This window comes from Branchiostoma lanceolatum, chromosome 19 (genome assembly GCF_035083965.1).
Source record: "Branchiostoma lanceolatum isolate klBraLanc5 chromosome 19, klBraLanc5.hap2, whole genome shotgun sequence".
Classification (NCBI taxonomy): domain Eukaryota; kingdom Metazoa; phylum Chordata; class Leptocardii; order Amphioxiformes; family Branchiostomatidae; genus Branchiostoma; species Branchiostoma lanceolatum.
The window spans coordinates 888,180-906,286 of record NC_089740.1 but is presented as its reverse complement, the minus strand read 5'-3'; the positions used below and the strand labels follow the sequence as shown (position 1 = coordinate 906,286).

The following is an 18,107-nucleotide window of genomic DNA, read 5'->3' as shown; positions in this document are numbered from 1 at the left end:
CCTGAAGAACTAAGCGGTAAGCCGAAAATATAGGTATTCCAATGCTACCGCGAATATCGTCGGTGAATTTTCTATCATGTTCCCACACCCGCGGTACAAAAACTATCCGTTCCTAGTGGCAAAGTTACCCATAGAAATAAAGGATATAAGTTTCTCTCCTTTGTGGTGTATTTGTTCGATTTGTAAAATGTTTCAAACGCCAAAACTTTGTCGATGAAAGTGAGCGCTCGCCGGACGCTCGCTGTTTTCAATGGCGGCCATGATGTTTATGAAAAATAGACCGCAGCAGAATGAAAGGCTTGTTTCCTGCGGTCATATTTATACCTGTTCAAGCGATGATTTTTATGATGAAAAATTTATGAATCAATTCAAGTGGAGTTTTATTTTAAAAAATATCAAATTTTCCTTTTGTCATCGGTATCATTTCAAAGCTCATTACCTGCCCGTTGTTATGGTGCTAAATGTACTTTCATTCTGCTGCTGTCTATACTGCACAGCGGCGATTCACAAAGCTTTCCCCATGCGGTCGGCCTGTCATTGGATGGCGGCGCCGCGCGGTCCTGACCCGCGAAATTTGAACTACGCGTTTCGAAGGAACCGAAGATATTTGACTGGGTCGGCACAAACAGATCATTTTTGATACTATTGAGCAAGAGTTTTAAGGATATTAAAGTATTTTGGATTATTTGTAGACAGAGGGTGAGTTTAAAAAGAAAAGAAATGCCTGTAAAAATGTTGAACTTGATGCCAGCAGTGAAGTTTCAAATTATGGAATATGACTTTATTTGTTTTGGTCATGAACCCAATAGATAAGTTCTAGAGTCATCTATTTATTTATCATTCAAGGTTATGTGAATCATTACTTGCCTTGTTCCAAGCAAAAAATACCATTGTGTATTTTTTAACTTGTTGAACTTGAGGCACCGTGGCCCCCGGATAGGGGCCAGCCGGGGAACCTATGCCGAATTTTTCTAAAAATCCATCGTACTAGTATCAGTATGTAGGAAGGTATTGAATGAATTGAATTGCCAATTGTTCTGCACCATCAATGTAGGCTTTTATCTTTTATGATCTATTCAAATACTTCATTCCCGGTTGTTAACATTGATTAATAGGAGTATTATTTGGTATAGCCAAGACTTTTACTTGTTCTTCCAACTTTTTGTAGTGGTGCTCCTAGATTTTTGCTGGTGCTCCTAACTTTTTTGAGTTAGGAGCACAGTGCTCCTAGGCCTAAAAGTTAGTCTGGAGCCCTGGATGAGTGCGTGTGGTAATTCGAGACCTGCTGTTACATATACTCAAGATGCTACATGTCTCTTCCTATTCAGGAAATGTTAACAGTTTCCAAGCATAATAAGAAGACAATTTGTGATAAATCTAATATAATGTAATACTCACGGTGTTCTCCCCACTAGGACTCCTTTCATCTGTCTTCATCTCAGAGAACTGCAGGTCCACAGGGTCAGCTCTGATGGAGGTCTGCTCAGAAAAAGAGTCTTACGTAGTACTACGTACATAGTACCTGCATTGTTGTATGGTCAACTTTAACTAACCTAAAATCTAATAAAAGTAACTTCACCTACAACCAAAATGGGAACTGGAATCAATGTTAGAATATGCACTAATGACCTCTATTATTAACAAAAAGACAACCAGAGTAGTAAATTATCTCATTTGCATAATTAATGAGACAAGGGATTGGGTCATGGAACTCTAATACACACCATGTTCTGGTGGGGTGGGGGTATACGCCGACTGACCTGTCGTATGGTATCTCCATCCTGACTGCTTACAGTGATGGTTTTGTCCTCGCTAGCCAGAGCCAGCAAATTCTGTTGGCTCCAACAACCACAGCTGATTTTCTTGGTGTGCTTTCCGAGGATTGGAACTTTCCTACCGTTGGAATAAACAGATCAACATCAGCTACACTTCGCTTTCTCACTTTCATCATCATCATCATCATCATCATCATCATCATCATCATCATCATCATCATCATCATCATCATCATCATCATCATCATCATCATCATCATCATCATCATCATCATCATCATCATCATCATCATCATCATTTCATGCCATGAAATCATTTATTCATCAAATATTTGCTGTTATATCAGACATCAAAATGGAGAAGATGACAGTTTCAGTTTATCATCTGCTTTGTGCTTTCCGAGGATTGGAACTTTCCTACCGTTGGAATAAACAGATCAACATCAGCTACACTTCGCTTTCTCACTTTCATCATCATCATCATCATCATCATCATCATCATCATCATCATCATCATCATCATTTCATGCCATGAAATCATTTATTCATCAAATATTTGCTGTTATATCAGACATCAAAATGGAGAAGATGACAGTTTCAGTTTATCATCTGCCCATTCATAAGGTAAACACTCCATGTAACAATACACTAAACATTTAAGTGAAACCAATCAGGTTATGTGACATGTACATGTATGACCATTCTACAATGTATTAGCCTCATGATCTCATTTTCTTTCAAAAGTTATTCAACCTATATATGACCAGTGACTTTGTGAAATGTTCTGAACTCCTCCTACGCAGTACAGTTCCCAGCCAACGGAAACAGGCAGTGGTTTTTCCTGTCCCCAAGTCCCAACCAGCCAACCTCGACCAGTTGAGACCTATTTCCCTGACATCACAGTTTGCTAATATCATCAAGTTTTTTGTCAAAAAATAGATCCCTTATGACATGACGTTCGACCAGAGACAGTTTGGCAGCCTGAAAGGACGATCAACTGTCCATGCCCTTGTAAACCTAGTCAACAAGCTCTGCAAGGAAGCTGAAAGCCCATCAACTCACTCACTCACTCACTCACTCTCTCCCATAGCTCATTCAACTATCAACACAATTACAGCCATGGATTTCTCCAAGGCCTTCCACAGGGTCCATCATAACAGTGCTGTTGACAAGTTTCTGACCGAAGGCTTAAGACCAGAGTTGGTGCCGTGGGTTGTAGTTTAATTATTCGGTTGGAGACATGTGTGTACGGTACGCCCGGTCCCTCTCCAACTGGGGAACTTTGTTGGATGGAGTAGCTCTCCTTGGCCCTAATCTGTTCTTGGTCCTCCTGATGATGCTGCAAGTGACACTACCCATCCTGTCTGGAAATATGTTGATGACATGAACTTAGGCCTACTTTCCACTGGCGACGATATAGTCGTGCGATCATTGTTGTGAGCGATGGTTTTCTTAAGACACAGCGCAGGATTGCATGCATGACACTCATTGACCTACAGTATAATGACCTCTGACAACTTGCTCGCCAGTTCAAAATGGTGGAAGAACCACTATTTTTTGTCATGCTACAGCAGATTGTTCTTTTTCCGCCTGTAACACGCGTTGCCCTGCGGATGTGACATCGAGTTCGTGCCTAGCAAAGAAGGGCAATTTGACGTATACACAGAGACGGGCAATACATGGATTTGAACCTAGCATTCGGGGCTGCCACCGGCCTGGCTATACTGGAAGCCAGGCAGGTAGATCGATGGATTGGTACGTATCCGAGAAGTAGTGATTCAACGTCCGCCCAAAGCTTGCTGCGGCCTTCTGCCAGGTGGCTGTCCACTGTTTTATCTCTCTCTTCTAACAGCCGTCAAATTCACTCAGAATAACAAAAACAGCAGCCAACACACCCTTCAATCCACAGAAAAATGGTGCGAGATTACCATGCTGCTTGACAGGAAGTAGCGCCTGTGTGCTTATTTGCATATGACCCGTGACCTCCCACTTCCATCACCTGCGCCGGCTTTCTTCTGACACAGAAAAAGACAGCTCGGCCCCCGCCGAGCGGTCGCACGACTGGGTCTGAGGTGGTCCCGACGACGATTCCTGGATTCCCGTTTATTGCCGTCTCACGATTATTTTGATCCTCTTTAGACGGCCAAAAAATGGGTCACCGGCAGCATTGTGACATTAGGCAGTCGCATGCCTATATATCATCGCCAGTGTAAAGTAGGCTTAACTGGAGACAAAAACACTTTGCGAGCATCCCACCCTACAGAATGCACTTGATGACCTACACATGTGGACACAAAGGAACTACATGCTGTTGAATGGTGGAAAATGTCTGACCATGCACGTACATGTACATTCGCCAGAAATCCACCTCCCCCGCCCCCTCTCCGAATCAACGATATTGAAATGGCTGTCATTCCGAGTCTCAAAGTAGTTGATCTTCACATTCAGAGCAGAAAAAGGTGTGTCCCACCTCAGACTTTCAACTCTCGTCACCAGACGTGAACAATTGTGCCTCAAGTTCGCTAGAACCCTGAAGGGCTACTAACACCTAGGGCTCAGATCACTGGCAGAGTGACTGGGTACTGTCATAAACTGAACCGTCCGAAAGTCAAAACAAACCGATATCTTAACTCTTGCATTCCATACATAACCCCCTTATCAAGTATGGTCAGTGACCTGTTTTCTGTAAACGTACATACTAGTAACAAGATACACCAATTCTAAAAATTGTCTGTCTTACTGTTAACCACTTTAATATAGCGGCAGGAAAACATAGCCGTTAGGGGAAAATGGAGTAGGTCACGGCACTTAATTTTAACGGTGGGAACAAACATTACTGTCTCAATTATTAGTGACCAAATATTTGTGATGATGAAATTTTAGCTGTTGACTAGTTACCGTTAAATCAGCTAAAATCAAGAATTATAGTACTTTAGATGTCAGATTTAAGGTCATACATATACGTATGATATTCGACGATATTGAGCCATATATCCAAATGTGTCTTGATTGTACATTAGTTTTGATAAGTGGCAACACTGCGATCTTGTATGGCTTGTCTTGCCTAGCAACCTCTCCTGCAATGGGAGTCACATGTCCATCTGATTGCAACTTCATAACAGACTCACACTATCTATTTCAATGAAAGTTTTCTATTGTGAGGGTGTGGATGTTTAGTGGTTGTACAACAAAAGGTTGCCTTACCTGGATGTTTAGTGGTTGAAGAACAAGAGGTTGCCTTACTTGGATGTTTAGTGGTTGAAGAACAAGAGGTTGCCTTACTTGGATGTTTAGTGGTTGAAGAACAAGAGGTTGCCTTACTTGGATGTTCAGTGGTTGAAGAACAAGAGGTTGCCTTACTTGGATGTTTAGTGGTTGAAGAACAAGAGGTTGCCTTACCTGGATGTTTAGTGGTTGAAGAACAAGAGGTTGCCTTACCTGGATGTTTAGTGGTTGAAGAACAAGAGGTTGCCTTACCTGGATGTTTAGTGGTTGAAGAACAAGAGGTTGCCTTACTTGGATGCCAGGTGGGGGACAGGCATGCCGCAGCACTTCTCTAGGGCGTCTTCAAAATACTACATAGTGTTATGTGTGGCTCTTGATTTTTTTCTCCAAGTACCTTTGTGCAAGACAATAATTTATGCAACATTTTATGACGTCATAATGACGTCATCAACAATTACAGGGCCATGCCCCTTTTTTTACAAAAGTGGTTCCTCCTCGCTAACGATCCAATGTAAAAAGCTAGTATTTTAGGGACAGATGCATAATAGTGCTATTGGTCAATACACTGGCTCCTTTTTTTATATCTTTTGAAAGTAATTTTTGGTGAATTTGTTTCAATGATTTAATGAGTACCTCCTTCTGTGGGCCCTCAGCATCAGAATGCTAATGCCACCCATAAGAGGCAAGTTCAGGTGGCAAACCTCAGAACAGCATGTCCTTTTCTGCAATATCATATACAGTTTTGTCAGACGTTTGCCTTTAAATCATGCTGTAGGGGTAGTATTCATAAAATTGGCATTTACTAATCCTAAAATGACCCAAAATTGCCATTATTTGCTTTTTCCCCAATCATCCAAGCACTAACAGTGACATACGGGTCAATGACCTCTGCAAACACACTATCTGACACAACCAGGCCAGAGAAGCCAGCTTTCCAGACGGAGGGAAGGAATAGCCAAAATGGCATCCTATGTGGGAAAATGATGCCAGATAATGATAACAGAGCAGCTATATACAATGTATCTAACAAATCAGATGGTTATTTTGTCTGAATAATTTTTTTGAAATATTGCTGCGGCATGCCTGTCTAGATCTCCCACCTTCAGTGGTTGCACAAAAAGAGGTTGCCATACCTGGATGCGGTTGTACAAGAGGCTGCCTTACCAGGGTGTATGTAGTGGTTGAATGTATATAAGAGTCAGACTGCCTTACCTGGATGTTTAGTGATTGTAGAAAAATAGGTTGCCTTAGCTGGATGTTTATTGGTTGCATAACAAGAGGCTGCCTTACTTAGATGTTTAACGGATGTACATGTTTGTTTGTTTGTTTGTTTGAACCTTTGTTTATTCATGATAAGCTCAAATCGGTATGCAGGCCGCTTTTCATTGAGGTACAACAAGAGGCTGCCTTACCTGGATGTTTAGCAGATGTACATCAAGAGGCTACCTTCTTTAGGTCAGTGGTTGTATAAAAGAGGTTGCCTTACCTTGGTGTTTAGTGGTTGCACAACAAGAGGTTACCTTACCTGGGCATGTAGTGCTTGTACAAGAGGCTGCCTTACCTGGATGCTTAGTGGTTGTGCAACAAGAGGCTGCCTTACCTGGATGTTTAGAAGATGTACATGTACAAGGTTGCCTTACCTGGATGCTTAGTGGTTGTGCAACAAAAGGCTGCCTTACCTGGATGTTTAGTGGTTGTACAACAAGAGGCTACCTTACCTGGATGTTTAGCAGGTGTACATCAAGAGGCTACCTTCTTTAGGTTAGTGGTTGTAAAAAAAGAGGTTGCCTTACCTTGGTGTTTAGTGGTTGTATATAAAGAGACTACCTTACCTGGATGTATAGTGGTTGTACAACAAAAGGCTACCTTACCTGGATGTTTAGCAGGTGTACATCAAGAGGCTACCTTCTTTAGGTTAGTGGTTGTATAAAAGAGGTTGCCTTACCTTGGTGTTTAGTGGTTGTATATAAAGAGACTACCTTACCTGGATGTTTAGTGGTTGTACAATAAAAGGCTACCTTACTTGGATGTTTAGTGGTAACCGTTGTACAAGAGGCTGCCTTTCTTGGAGGTTTAGTGGTTGTACAACAAGAGGTTGCCTCACTTATATAGATGTTTAGCAGTTGTATAAAAGAGGTTTCCTTACCTGGATGTTTGGTGGTTATATAACAGGAGGTTCCCTTTGGCTGTTCCTGAAGAAACAACAGATAGTACAAGGCAGGGTTTTCAGAGCAGTCGTTATAAGGCCTACATGCAGGATATAGAGGAGCAAAAGTGTTGTAACCAGGAAATTCTGTTGCAAAGAGCATGACAGTTATCACACGACACTGTCGGTGGCATGATACATTTGTAGATTTCTGACCTTCAAAATATATATTAAGAATGGCAATTTCTGACAGATTCAGAAAATATCTTTTCAACCAAAATGTCTATTGCTGTATATTACACATCTTACAATATCAAATTCTTTACTGACACATTAAGTCTGTAGTTTTACCTATTGCCAGAAGTGGTGACACTTTGGACCAGGAAACAAATGTAAGTTGGTCCCTGAAAGAAAAGAAGACCTGTATTAAAAGCGTTGATCTTTCTGCAGTATCTTCTCAACAATTTCTACTGTAACAACTAGTCTTGTCAATGTTCAGGTAAGGCCCCTGGCCCACACCAATTTATTTTCTTGGGTTAGCCGCTTTTGCCGCTTTTTGGGGGGGCTAAACTAAACTAAAAATAACAAGAGTCCGTAGGACACAATAGACCGATCCTGTCGAACACCATATCGAACGAAAAGAAGACCCATAGAACCCCCTGTTCTATTCAGCCCACCTCCGTCAAAAACAGCGTTGGCGGGGCAGAAATGGCACATGTAAAGCAGGGTACGTATATCTGGGACAGGTTTTCCACTGTATTGGTTGAATGCATGCTCAGAACAAAAACGAATTTAAAAAGAAAATAGATCGGGCACTCAAGGAGAGGAAGCTTGTACCACATGCTGACTACTACAAAGTCCGCTAGCGCAGAGTTTCGTCTCTTCAGTTACTGGTGTGTGAAACTGGTTAACTTGAAAGTGAACAGGGAAGTAAAAGGATGTATTTTAATTCTTAGTTACTAAATACCATGCAGCTGTTATGCATGCAGTCAATACAGTGGGAACCCTGTCACAGATATATGAACCCTGTTTTACACCTGCATCGCCTGCTTGTCAGAAACTGGGCACTGATTCCCACCGACAAGGGAAAGCTATGCGGCGCATACCGCTTTAACATTGACCGAAAACATTACGCTCTCACCGCAACTACACCTACCCCCTCCTTAAACGACTCTACCCGGTGGATACAGCCTTCAACAAAGAAGACATAGCATTCTTATTTGGCCCGCTCTGAAAGGGTTTCAGTGCCACAAAAGCTAAACTGAAGTCAGTGGCATTATTTTCAACCTAGCCGCGGCGGACATGTTTGGTCCGTCAAACCCTGTTTTTGACGGAGGTGTTCGAAATCGAACAGGGGGCGTGGCTTTGGGATCGGTCTATTCTCCGTGAAGTATTTAAAGTGTGTACATTGTGGGTGAGGTGTTTGTTAATTTCCTTTGCTAGTGACCTGCTCAGTTGTAAGATAAATGCATGAAATGGATCTTGATGTCAGGTGTGAAATCACAGACAATTACTATCCTGGTTTATTTTGTTGTATTTGGCGATTAATTGTGTAGGGATGGGCCATTATACTGGATATTTGTTAATCATGGCCCCAGACTTTAATGGTTTGGTCCATTTTATGTCATCTTTATCATGAAGCACTATTTCTCGATTAGAACCATCAGTCCTATATCATTTTGTGATACTTTAGTACCTATGCAGCAACGGAATCGTGGGTTGCATGTGGAGCCAGGTGTGAAAAGTGCACTTCGATAAGCGGTAATTAAAGAATTAAAAGTATTGGCCCACACAAATTGCATCTCTACACAGTCGAAGTAGTGTTTTAGAGCAAGTAAAGAAAAAGTGTTTATTTATCTTTTTCTTTCAATACAGGAGTGTTCAACCTGCTGAAAAGTACGTTTTTACAGCATGGCACAGATGGGATCTAGAAATTCCGGGAAAAGTCACAAATTTAGATCTAGATAACCTCTTTTGAAGAGTATCAACAAACCATTCAGCCTTACAACTAAGATGTTTCAGAAATTACAAATGTGCAGTAAATTCTCTTTCCACAATTTATTGCAGGCATGCCTGATCTATAGCTATCAACCTATTTGCAATAAAAAAGGCTAATTTGTACTTTGAACTTTGAACTTTATTCACTTTGAAGCGGTGGCACATCGGCAGCGCCGAGTGCTAAAAGTACATACTTAATGCAGATTGAGATATCATAGTTAACAAAATATACAAAATCTAGTCGAGAGTATCGAAGAGTGATAAATTAAAGTAACAGTATTAGCTGGTGCATGGAAACCAAAGAAGTTCATAGAAGTAATATTACTATACCTAGCTGAAGCAGGAAACAATGGAATTCATATACTAAAAACAAACGAAAACAAGAGTCCGTAGGACACAATTCTCCGTGAAGTTTTTATAGTCTGTACATTGTGGGTGAGGTGTTTGTTAATTTCCTTTGCTAGTGACCTGCTCAGTTGTAAGATAAATGCATGAAATGGATCTTGATGTAAGGTGTGGAATCACAGACAATTTATTTTTAGAGCCTGGAACTGAAACAGGATGACAGTCAGGCTAACTATAATAACATGCCATGCAGCAACGGAATTGTGGGTTGTATGTGGTGCCAGGTGTGAAAAGTGCAAAGTTTTGATAAGCGGTAATTAAAGAAGTAAAAATATTGACCCACACAAATTGCATCTCTGTACAGTCCAAGAGTTTGAATTTGCAACAAAATAATAATACCCTCTATTCCCCAGTTTGCCAAAAGAATGATACTTTTTTAAAGTTACACTAAAACACAAACCTGAACATTTACATATATGTGCTCATTTGCATATGTAGGAAAGTACCCTGCTCCTCTACACCCTTGATTTCCGCAGATTTTTTAGGAAATTTCAACATTTTGAGTGGTTTTGGAACCTAAAAACCAACACTACAAGCAAAACAACACCATGAATGGTATTTTTATGGATGATATTGGTAAAATGAACCAGTCATTTTTCACCTGTGTTGCCGAATCTTTGGGCCAAATCTTCTGTGATACCTACACAGAAACGCTTTGGGTATCTTCTCTCACCAAATTGGTCCAAATTTCTGGCTTTTATTTAGCAGTTTGGGGCTAAAACCCCACACTAAAAGTGAAACTAAGCCACACACTATATTTTCATAAGTAATAGTGCTACAAGGCTTTGATCGAGGGTGAGAAACCTGAGCAGTGGTCCCTGCTTAACATCATTCCTATCCCCAAATCTGGAGATCTTAGACTGGGGAGCAACTATAGAGGTATCAGTCTCAGCTCACTTGTCGCCAAGACCTTCAATAGGATGCTGCTTAACAGAATAAGGCCAGCTGTGGATGAACACCTGAGATACAACCAGAATGGATTCAGGGAGGGACGATCGACCGCTGGACACATACTCGCTCTGCGTAGATTGATTGATACAAGCTGGTGTGTTACGCCGAATGGCGTTTATACCGGCTATATAGATACAGATACAGATTGAGGGTATTAGGAGTCACAGCTTACCTGCAATCATCACCTTCATCGATTTTAAGAAGGCGTTTGATACGATCCATCGAGGCAAGATGTTGAAGATCCTGCAGGCCTACGGTATCCCGGAGCGGATCGTTAGCGCCATAGGCAGGCTCTACGAGAACACCAGGGCGAAGGTGACAACACCAGATGGCGACACCAAACCCTTCAGGATACAAGCAGGGGTGTTACAAGGCGACACCTTGGCACCATACCTCTTCGTCATCATCCTGGATTATGCCATCAGAGTTGCCATACAGGGAAAGGAAGAAGAGCTGGGCTTCCAGTTGATGCGCAGGAGGAGTAGGAGAGTCGGACCAAGAGTGGTCGTCGACCTGGACTTTGCTGATGATATCGCTCTTCTCTCGGAGGAAATCCAGCAGGGCCAGGAGCTACTCCAGAATGTTGAGACCTCAACTGCAAAGGTGGGCCTGACGATTAACGCCGGAAAAACCAAGTACATGGCATTCAACCAGAAGATTCCTGTCTGCTTGAAGACCAAAGATGGAACAGATCTAGAAGAAGTACGGGACTTCAAGTACTTGGGATCTCACATGGAGAGCACAGCCAAGGATATCACTGCTCGCAAGGCGGCAGCGTGGAGGGCCTGCCACAAGCTTGACAACATCTGGAAATCAGACCTCCCAACTAGGCTTAAAGTGCGCCTCTTCACCTCAACCGTGGAGTCTGTGTTGCTATATGGATGTGAAACATGGACCGTCACTCCCATGTTGGAGAAACAACTCGACAGATGTTACACAAGAATGCGGGTCCACAACATCAAATGGGATAGGCATTGTACAAAGAAAGAGCTTTATGCCGGACTCCCGAGGATATCCCAGAAAGTGAGAAATAGGCGACTCAGGTTTGCTGGGCACTGCTTCAGGAACAGCAAGGAAGTGGCGTCCAGTCTGGTGCTCTGGGTACCCCTGCATGGGAAGAGAAAACCAGGAAGGCAGCCTCTCACCTACACGGATGTACTACAGATTCTGAAGGGCACAGGCCTACCCTCTGAGTCTCTGGAGAGGGCAATGGAAGACAGGCGTTTCTGGGCTGGCAGAGTGGTTCGAGTGGCGGAGGTAGACTGGCACTCGACATAAGTCAAGTCAAGTAAGTCAATAGTGCTACAAGGAACCAGTCATGATGCTTGCCGAATTTGAAGAGAATGTTGCCGAATCTTATAGCGGCCATGTGGCGGTAAGACTTTTCACAAAGGTTGCTCTTAGCTCCTAATAAACGCTCATTTTCCGACCCATTGACAGTTGTTTTTATTTCTATTTTAATTTGGCAAGGAAACAAAGCGGCGAATCCGTTAACCAAGAAAATAAATTGGTGTGGCCTTAGAATTAGACTGAAGTAAGGTTAAATTTTTACAGCGTTGTTCTGTTTGCTGGCTATCTTATTCTCTGAAGATCTGTCATTGTTACCAACAGCTTTGGAAAGATGATACATGTATGTAATGTTAATGATATGCTAATGACCTGCTGCATTCAACTTCAACTTCAAATACCCCCAGATGACTCCGCGAGGGGCAAAGTAGGGGGGGGGGGGCGAAATACAAGGAAATGGAACTGAGATAAGAGGTCCTAAAAGATCTAGAGACTTAGTGCAGAAGTGGGCTGTAAATAAATCATTAACATACATACCCAGAATGAGGCAAGCTTTAATATTTACAGCGTTGTTGCTGTGTTTGTGTGGCTTCTACCAAAATGCAGCAACGCATATGAATGATCCAGATTGTCATACAGACGGAAATCCGATAGGTAATGATATGCTGATAAACTGCTACGTCACGAGCTTGATAGACCCTGCCTCTGGCGCTCACAACACAGACATTGACTTTGAGAAATTAGGGTGAAAGAGCCTTCAGGAGACATTTCTGTTTGCTCATTGAGGATGAAACAAAGAGAAGGCATGAAAGGACTAGACATGTGTTTCACATTTCGGCAGAAGGAAGACACTAACATGAGGAATTGGAACAAAGAAACGTACATGTACTTCAATGTTCTTTGGAAACAAATGGTCTTTTGACTGCATACTACTACATAGATAGCTTTTCAGAAGGTCAAGATTTCAAAATTTTCTAAAGGAGCATGCCATCAGACCCCTTAAGTTGGTTGCGCCCTTGGGCCATGCAAAATAGGAATATATATCAATTTATTCTTGAACTTTGGCAATCCTCCTGAATTTCCCGTTGACTGTTGCTGACAATTTGCTAAATTTATCAATAACCCCCATGCAGACCCTTTTTTTAGACTGGACAAGCAGGTTTTTCCACTGTCCAGACCAGTCCGCACTGGACAGGTTGTTGCGTCAACCCAGCTTTTTAGTGATTTTTGAAATTTGACACCCACATCAAGACTAAAACAAAACCATACACGACATTTACATGTGTTCTTTAATGCTGATTTTGTAAGAAGGTTCCCAAATCTTGTGGCGACCATGTTCGGTAAGATGATTTTCCCAAACACTCCCTCCTAAACTTATTTTCTAACCTATATGGCCACACCAATTTTATTGGTTGCTTCTTGGAATAGCCTCCCCTGTTTTTCCCATTTTGAACCAAAAAAAATTGGGTCCCTATTCCCATTCATAAATTTTACTATTTGTTCAGTTGTAAAACTCAATAGCCACCAAAATAGATTATTAAGGCCTGCACATACATAGAAAGTGTGGTCACATTTTATCATAAGTTGTAATTTTTCAATTAAAACTATTCATATTACATATGGAAAAAGGTAATTTCGTTACTGAAATCATAGTAGCCATACAAAGCTGAAACTTGAATAATCCTCTTTATGGCATGTAAACCCTTATCTTCACCCCAGACTATTTGCAAAAAATTCTATCTTTATTTTTTGTTTGCCCTGTCGCTCCAATTTTTTTCTGAAAAAATCCGAGAAGCAACAAATAGAATTGGTGTGGCCTATTCACGAAATAAACAGTCAGGCAGTCGCTTGAAATTCTGAAAAAAGTGGCCACTATGGCCAGGGGGCTGCTATGCAAAGGTGACCGCTAATACAGGTTTGACTGTACGACAATCTTATCTTTCTGGATTGAGGAGTGCTAAGTAGTTATCTCTCAAAGCCATGCATGGTACAACTCATCATGCTATCAGGTAACTGATATGTCAGTGACACAACATGCTAGCAACTGATGTTCCAATGGAAGAAACATCATTGAATAGATAGGCTCATGACTTTCCAAGGGAGAAGGATTCTTTTCATAGTCTTCTTGTTTATTACAGTCTGAACAACAGAAATAGTCCTTTTTTTATGTATTGATACATATTGTCTTTGGTCATGGAAACATATTGTGAGTTGATCCTCTTCAAGGCGACCACCTGTCCAACACGACCACTTTTGCTTGGTCCCCCAGGTGCTGACGCCTTGGGCAGGCTTGACTGTAATAAAATAAAAATTCACTGATTCAAGGATTCTAAACAGCCGCTTTGTGGCTGGCATTATATTAATTTCCAACAGAATCTCATGAGTTCGTGCTAAGCCCACGTACTGTGGAAGACTCACGCAGTGGAAGACTCACGTTATTGGTCCACTTTCCGTAACGCGGCATGGATGGGCAATTAAAGGGCAAAAAAAAATAAGCCTTGATAACTTCAGGAACATTTTGGATTTTTTTGCTTCTTTGCTGGCAATAACAGACAGTGAACCCGGGAAAACAAAGGCAAACACGTCAGCACGATGTACGATGCAACCGGCCAGAACTGTAGTGGGGAGGGGGGTACATGACGCTGATGTTCCTTACAGCCCTTTAGCACTCACAAGGCCTCTGTTGTCTAGCTGGGGTCGTCGAGGGTGGCCAGCAGGCATTAGAAATCTAAATCGGCTTTGTTGCAAACTTCCGCTATTTTTCTGGAGATCATTCTGGAGCTTTACCCACAATTTATGTCCATCAAGGTTTACAGATTGGTTTTCAATTATTTTCGTCGCTTGCAGTGAAGTTCTGTAAATTTACGGAAAAACGGTCGCTGGCTAGAGCTCTGCGCTATACGAAGCAGCATTAGCATATCATTACATCTTGTCTTTCCAGAGCTGTAAGTAACAATCACAGATCTTGTGACTCAGAGAATAATTTTAGTCACACAAACATAACAACAACACTGTGAAAATTAAACCTTGCCTCCTTCTGGGTAATATTCTAAAGATAGAACATATTCATTTACTGTCCAGCTCTGTATTTCATTCCTACCACAGTACCGTTTCCTGGGTAAGGGGAAAACCCTGTATAGGTACCCGTACCCGTATAGGTCCCGTATAGGTATACCCTTTGGGGCCCCAACAAGCCAGGAAACACGCTATGACGGCCGCCATATGGGGCACCCGGCCAGAACGGCGGTTTTTTACGGTCTCCACATTGATATAAGACGCAGACAGTTGACTATACTCGGTCAGAAAATAGCTGAACAATCATATTTTACGATCTTTTGATTTCTTTGAAGGACGGAGTTTTGGAATAAACGGAATTTGAGAAGTTCGTACGGAGCTCTGTCAGAACGTGCGGGCACCGATCTCGGAGAGGTAACGCCTCACGCTAAAGACAGAGACCGAGCACGGCATATTCAGACAAATCACGCCGAATGGCCGTAATGTTTGTATCGCAATATTTGAAGTGGTTACTTTCCGTCTATCAAAGCGGCTAGTTCGCACAAGTGTCATGGCGGACCTTCCGTGCATCGAGAACCGGGCGTTTCCTGTAGGTTTTACGCAGGTTTACTGGCAGCTCCAGCCAAACAGATCATGAGTATTGCATCTGAAGATAATGATAATTTCTTTTCAGAACAGGTTTAGTTGAAAGGTCTCCGAGATCGGTGCCCGCACGTTCTGACAGGCGCTCCGTACGAACTTCGCAAATTCCGTATTTTCCAAAACTCCGTCCTTCATAGAAATCAAAAGATCGTAGAATATGATTGTTCAGCTATTTTCTGACCGAGTATAGTCAACTGTTTGTGTCTTATATCACTATGTGGAGACCGTAAAATACAGCCGTTCTGGGTGCCCCATATGGCGGCAGTCATAGCGTGTTTCCTGGCTTGTTGGGGCCCTAAATGGGGTATACCGGTATACCTATACAGGTATACGGGTACGGGTACCTATACAGGGTTTTCCCCTTACCCCCGTTTCCTTACATTTCCATCCATTTTATTTCAGTTTGCTACATATTTTGTTCCATTTAGCATTTTCTGTAGTTCCATTTCCTTCCAATTCACCTTTTCTGCACACCCGTAACAATTACTTAAAATAAGTACACACTATAAGCACAATTATGAAACAAAACTAGGAATTTCAAAGTAACCTGAGCCCACTGTCCAGTTGGGTTGTCCTGTTGGTGTTGGCATCCCAAAGGAACACTACTCCTGTCTTGTCATTGATGATTGCCAGAGTGTCCCCATCCTTATCCCAGTCCATACCACCACATAGCCTACAAACATGGGTACAAACATACCGCTTAACAGTTGGCAGAGCACCATTGCTTTCTATCTTTAAAAAGGGATGATTACCATATATAGTAATATACTGTAGAATGTTACATGTACAAGTCAGTCTTCAAAATAATTCTTTAAGCCAGGTTGTCCAGTCTGCAACCTGAGTCAAACGGCAAGTTTCCCATTGGCATTTCAGGTTACCCCACTTCTGATCATGAGTTACTACCACAGAAACTGAGATAATTTTGATGGATAGGCAAACGCCTAGCATGTGAGTGTAGCAGCCATTTGGCCTTTTTTCAAGTGACTTAAGCCGCAGTAAAGGAGCATACAGATGCACAAGAGAAAAGTCAGCTGGCATACTGAATTGGACTGAATTGGACTTACCCCGGGAGGCTGATCTCATCCTGCAGCTCACCATGTCTGTCATAGAGTCTCACCACATGGTCTGCTCTGTGTACGACACAAGTCCTTATATGGTTAAGATCCTTATCTGAGCATTATGCCAGTCACCACAAGTAATAATACTACTTCTGCTTAGACAATAAAATGAATACTGAATGTTTGAAATACCTGTCTACCGTCCGATTTTCATGCTTGCAGAAGAACTATCAAACAACCTGCAGTTTTGCAGAATGAAAAAAATTCAAGGCTCTGAATTCAGTGGTTTTCAATTTAGCAAAGTAGCAGCGCTGTACATAACTGAAATTTTCCAGGTCGTGGTGCATGTCGACATCGACTGCCTCACACCGACTTCTGGGTCAACGGGCAACTCTTGACAAGAGTTGTTTTGAGGGTTTCCTTCGCAATCTATGTGAGAAAATTTTGAAATCGTGCATTCCCGTCTAACCAACCACATTTATCTCCGTGGTCACATTGTCACTATCTCAGGGTCGGCAAAATTTCTCCGGGCTGCACCCAGCAATCTCTCCAAAGCCTAAACTTAGGGTTACCCGGTATGATCACAGAAGTAAGGGACCGTACGGAATTTAGTGGGGGGGGGAGGGCCGGTGCGTGGGATGTTGGGTCCGAAAAAATTTCCCTGGCCCTCCCCCCTTGCCAAAATTTTTTTCCCTGGCCCTCCCTCCCAGCTACAAAAATTTTTTCCTTGGCCCTCCCCCCTTTCTGAAACACTAAAACTGCCCCCCCCAAACTATCTATATAGTATTACATTTTTAAAAAATGACACAAAACAGAGAGGGCAGTAGGAAATTTCGTATGGAGGGCGGCAGGGAAAGATAACTTTATTGAATGATCACAATTCGGTGCAAGGCATCGCCCAGACAAGCCCGCACTTGGGACTGCCAGGCAATCAGGTTAGGGCCAAACTGAAATTCTATGTAGTTCCAATAGTTCCTACTGCACTATTGGTATCATTATATCAAATCATTTGCATCTGATATGGAATTCTTACCCTGTTGTAGCAATGTAGTTGCCAAGAGTTTTCTGCCAGCAAAAGTTCAGCTGTCCTGGGCCATGAGCCTTTTCCGGAAGTCCAAACACCCGCTAGCAAGAGATGTAAAACATGAAAAATAAATGATTTGTGCCAATCCTGACCCTGCTTCATCAAGATCTCGACCTCTACGAAAAGCGGCCTTATGGCCGTTAGAGTTAAATATCGAGTTTAAATAAAGGCACAAACAAGCAAGATAAATAAATCACTAGTAACAAATCGGTCGATATCGCTATGACGCAACAAAGTAAACGGGAAAATAAGACGCGACATTGGCATTTCAAAATATAATTTTCATATAAATAACTTTGACAGTCTCTGCTTACATCGTAAACCAAAGCACGCTGATCAAAAAACGTGTGGAGTAGAGTGTACGCCTGCACGGGGAATAATAATTTCCTGACCACTATCTGTGGTATCGGCAGCGCGGCGGAAGAATAATTTGTCCGCAGAAGACATGTAACACGTAAAAACAACAATCATAACTAACTTCCCTTGTGATATGTGTTTTGAGGCCACAAAATCTCTAAATC

At 42.1% G+C, this 18,107-nt stretch overlaps 1 protein-coding gene across 1 annotated transcript in view; it reads right to left on the bottom strand.

Annotated features, from left to right (window-relative positions):
• The window catches only part of LOC136425710 (WD repeat-containing protein 19-like), a 130,583-nt gene extending 112,919 nt beyond the window's left edge, over nt 1–17,664 (bottom strand). The window contains exons 1-7 of the mRNA XM_066414643.1: nt 17,536–17,664; nt 16,509–16,574; nt 15,992–16,117; nt 7,498–7,550; nt 7,147–7,192; nt 1,761–1,893; nt 1,399–1,479 (exon numbers count right to left, since the gene is read on the bottom strand). Coding sequence (XP_066270740.1) covers nt 1,399–1,479; nt 1,761–1,893; nt 7,147–7,192; nt 7,498–7,550; nt 15,992–16,104 — 426 coding nt within the window. The 5' untranslated portion in view covers nt 16,105–16,117; nt 16,509–16,574; nt 17,536–17,664. The remainder of the gene's footprint in view (nt 1–1,398; nt 1,480–1,760; nt 1,894–7,146; nt 7,193–7,497; nt 7,551–15,991; nt 16,118–16,508; nt 16,575–17,535) is intronic.
• Between the last annotated feature and the right edge of the window lie 443 nt (nt 17,665–18,107).